This window comes from Frankliniella occidentalis, unplaced genomic scaffold (genome assembly GCF_000697945.3).
Source record: "Frankliniella occidentalis isolate FOCC.00 unplaced genomic scaffold, Focc_3.1 Scaffold8, whole genome shotgun sequence".
Taxonomy (NCBI): domain Eukaryota; kingdom Metazoa; phylum Arthropoda; class Insecta; order Thysanoptera; family Thripidae; genus Frankliniella; species Frankliniella occidentalis.
In genome coordinates this window covers 1,487,423-1,491,734 of record NW_026267138.1, presented here as the reverse complement: position 1 = coordinate 1,491,734, position 4,312 = coordinate 1,487,423, and the positions used below count along the sequence as shown (strand labels likewise).

General features: G+C 48.6%; 2 protein-coding genes across 3 annotated transcripts in view; one reads left to right on the top strand and one right to left on the bottom strand.

The window, feature by feature from the left end:
* The first annotated feature begins 563 nt into the window (after positions 1-563).
* Positions 564-2,863, top strand: LOC113205918 (uncharacterized). The gene is made up of 2 exons (XM_026421720.1): positions 564-836; positions 2,044-2,863. Exons 1-2 carry the CDS (start codon positions 579-581, stop codon positions 2,320-2,322), a joined length of 537 nt encoding a protein of 178 aa, XP_026277505.1. The 5' UTR covers positions 564-578; the 3' UTR covers positions 2,323-2,863.
* Positions 2,864-2,969: 106 nt separating this feature from the next.
* Positions 2,970-4,312, bottom strand: part of LOC113205920 (centrosomal protein of 89 kDa) — a 23,190-nt gene continuing 21,847 nt past the window's right edge. For both annotated transcript variants that reach the window (XM_052274763.1, XM_052274765.1), the window contains exon 12: positions 2,970-4,067. In XM_052274763.1, coding sequence (XP_052130723.1) covers positions 3,944-4,067 — 124 coding nt within the window. In that variant the 3' untranslated portion in view covers positions 2,970-3,943. The remainder of the gene's footprint in view (positions 4,068-4,312) is intronic.

The following is a 4,312-nucleotide window of genomic DNA, read 5'->3' as shown; positions in this document are numbered from 1 at the left end:
CCGCGCTTCTCTCCCGCGCCTCTCGGTGCAGAGCCGTCCTTCCACAGCCGTGGATCTGGTCACGTTGCCGCCACTTTCTTCCTTCTGTGTCCAGCCGGTAGCGGGTAGCGCCTCGATCCTTCTGCCCCACCCCGCCCCGCCCCGCCCCGATCTTCCGCTTCCTTTCCCTTTCCGCGTCAAAACGAGGCCATCTGCCGATTTATGAATTACCGGCACTCGTCCCGCGGGGGCGGGGCACAGTAGTGTGGTGCATTGTTGATCGCTCCACCGGACCGCACTCCGATGGGTGTTTGCACAGCGGCGGGCGTGACGCTGACGCGGGAGCGCTCCAGGATCAGGATGACGTGCACCGAGCGTGATCCGCCACGGCATAGAGTCACGGCGCGGCGCCGCCGTCCCGAACGATCCCGGTCGTCGCTCCATTCATCTTTCGGACCCCTCCCTCCCCCTCCTGTCTGAATCCACATTTTAGTTCCGTCGGGCGTAAAGTTGGGGAACTCTGGATCCGGGCTTACGTCGAGAAGGGACGTTGAACGATTTCTATTCGTTTCCTCTGCCCACAAAAATAATGCATATGAATGGCAATAAACATTGTTGGCACTTACCCCACAGGTCGTGGCAAGAAGAAGAAGAAGAAGATCCATAAGCTGATCGCACTCGTCAAGCTGGTGCTCCTGGTGCTCGTGGTTAAGCTCAAGCTCGCCTTCCTCATGATGGCCCTGCAGACGCTGTTCCAGTTCAAGATCATGGTCATGGTCTTCCTCATACTCATCACCAAGAAGATCGCCCTCTGGGCTCAGCTGAAGCACGCCAAGCTCGGCAACGACGAACAGAAGGTAAGGGACGCTGGTGACCTCCATGGTGACCTCCATGGTGACCACCGCAGGCAGCAGAAAAACCGGGCCGCGCAACGGCGAGTAATAAGTTAAACCGTCAATCAAAAACATATAACAAAAATATTTTTTTTCAAATGACAGTAAGTAGTAAGTCCTGAGGTACAAACTCCTTAAGTCTAGAGTAGTGACTATATAGCTCTCAAAACAGGTGATCGTTCAGCACCATGGGCACAGCAGCAGATCCCTCGGCATTGCCCCCGGACACGAGGTCCAAGAGCAGGTCCGTCAGTTCCAGCTGGAGCATGCGGCTGGCATGGGCATGGCGCAGCATGGTCTGAACTGAACTCTTGTCTCGTAGTGCTGCCCTCTGATTTTCGGGATCACCCAGAAAGTGCGTCCGTCAGTCGACTTCATTACGAACCTCGCAAGTTCGGCATCTGCGAGCTGTTATAGAGGAATATGTGAATCCACAGTCCGCATCGATCTCACGGTGCCAGCCGACACTGTCTGGTCATCGTCCGGACATGGTCGTTCACCGGCAATGCCTGGCCGATGTCATAGCGCCTTGTAGGTAGGCAACATCTTGCCTTCAGTGCATGCGTGCACTGCGGGGCGGCCTACCCGGAGTCTCGCAGGCGCTGAGCTGCCGAGCTGCAGTGATTTTCCCGAATGAAGCTGAGAAAAATGGATATACTTTCTGGAAGATCCCTTACCCCCGAGTGAGAGTGCAAGGTGCAGGCACCGGGGGCTGCGCTGCGCGCCTCCTGAGGGGCCTTGGGGGTAGGCAACCTCCCCGACACCAGTGCGGCGGTGCCGACCCACTGGTCTACCTCACGGGCTGCAGGCGCGCAGCCTACAGCGGAGTGGAGCCCTCTTACATAGTAGGCGACGGATTCTTGACCTTCCTCATTACTTCTATTTAGTTTTCAATCGACCGTACTATTATTTTGCCGGGGGTGTTCGTATGGTTCAGAGCTCGCGCATGATGTAAGCGTCGTTCGCAGATGCATGAGTATGAGTACCTTTACGTCCGCAGCATGACCTGTATGGATACCCAGGTTGTTTTCATCGGTTTGATCCATGCACTCCGGGTGGTAGATTTCGGTCCTCCTCTTCCCTTCTGCACGTAGATTGTTGTGAACCCGGAGCGAGCCCCTGCCTGCCTGTCATTCCCTCTGTTTGTGACGCACCCCTCTGTGTGCGGCAGGTCATCTACTACGAGCACGCCCAACACCAGCACCACTACGAGGAGCCACACAGCGGCTGGAGTGGCGGCCACGACGAGCACGCGGACACGGGCCACAGCAGCGGCGGCAGCGGCGGCTGGGGGCTGTGGGGCCGCAGCTACGAGACGGCGCAGCCGGGCGCGGCCGCGGCGGCCAGCGGCGCCGTGCAGAGCGGCGTGTACCGGGCTGCCGACGGCACCAGGATAGTGGTCCGCCAGCCGGACGCGCACGACCTCGCGTACACGGCGCAGCGGCCGTGACACGTACCCCATCGCGTGTAGAATAGAGTAAATTATTATCAACGCGATTATTGCTTACAACAGATCCGCGTGGGGTGTCGCGTAAAGAAAATTTGTGGTGACTTTCAAATAATTGGTTTTGTTCTGATTCAATCTCCGTCGGTGTCGTGTTGGAGTGGCCATAGTCAAAAACATTGTCACCATCGTGGACAGAAGAAAAGCTCTCACTGGGGCGTGGTCGATCTCATAAATGTGCCTCCCCCAGTGGATCTTTTCTTATCCATTCGAAGAAACATAAATTAGATTAATTTGCTCGAGTGAGCCATTAATAGTTATCTAATTATTTCTGCCTGACAGGTTTTCAGGTACATTATGCTCTACAGAACTTGTGACATTATTTATTTGGCATGATAAATATCAAAGAATCTGGTTGAGAAGACCATTTCTGTATATATTTTTTGTTGTATAGTAATTTATTGTTTCCTGTGTAAATGTGCATGACTAATTTATTTGTGTGTGAGAGTGTAACTTATTTAATAAAAATACATGAAATGAACAAAGATATTTTTTTAAAAAATTTGGTTTTGCTGTTTAGGGGGCTGCTGGCAGAGTCTGAAAAATGTGGCTGCTGAGCTGGGGGCTGGGACAACACAAATATACAACATAGATGTTTATTTTGAACTGCAATTTTATTGCTGTCATCTTTTAAAATATGGCTAAAGGAACACTACAAAAAATACAGACATTAATACAGCACTTCTGAATTTGAAAATGTTCCACACTGTACATAAAAAATTACGTACAGTATCACCACAGACTAGTTTTCAATCACACAATGATCTAGAGAAAGGACTTTATTTTAAAATGCTTTGATTCTGTTCATCCTCTGATAATTAATATCTTTGCCCAGCAAAGATATAAATATAGAATTTTAAGATTTGTACCATTATGGTAGAGATATAATAATGTAAAAATTCCATTTGAAACCTAGCAAGAAACAACCGAACTACCCATGATTGAGATTAGAAGTGTAATGAAGACATTACAAGGCATCTAAACTTCTACATCTTGATCATTATATTGTCACTACACATTTTTCATAAAAATAAGAACAAGGTGAATTGTGATAAATGTGATACATGGCAAAACAAATATTTACAAGCACACTAACATCAAAACTTCATTTGAAAAGAAAAATAATACTATGAGAAAAGTTATGTACACATTATACACAGGATGGGTTGCGGATCCCGGCACATTTTGTGTTTGTACTGTACTGCATGCAGAATGGATTGCCTACTCGTTTGGGGCCGTAAGGCGTCGCGCCATCCGAATAGGTGGGCAAATCTGCTCCTCCGCTTTGTCGTCTGATGCGGGACACTATGTGCACAAAATGTTCAGGGGTCCCAGGGGCCTGGGCCACCCTGTATACAGACATAAGTAGAAACATGCTAATGAAAATGACTAGATACAATGACTTTGAATCACATACTGTGCTATGTCAAAACTAGAGTTAAACCCAAATTTGTACTATTTGTGGACTAGAATTATAACAACAAGCTAAAAATTGTATTTTAAAAAAGGACGATCTGGAGACAGGACTATTTAGTCCCTTAATTGATTTACAAAAGGTCAAAAATGTTTACTCTGATATATCAAGAGCTGAGTTTGCAACAAGATTTGCATCAGTGTTTAAGCGTTCTTTTAATGCTGGTTTTTCAGATGTTGCTGCCTGCCAAACAATCTCTAGACTCTCTTCCGTTTTGCTGTTGGATAAAAAAAAAATCACTGTAATAGGGATGATTTTCCAAACACCTTTCAATACTTTGAAATGTTAGCTCACCACTTGTCTCGCTGTAAACGTGCAATGAACTGTTCTTTTTGCCGAAGAATTCCTCTAAGCTGTTGCACCTCTTGGTCCAAGAGCAGGTCCGTCAGTTCCAGCTGGAGCATGCGGCTGGCATGGGCATGGCGCAGCATGGTCTGAACTGAACTCTTGTCTCGTAGTGCT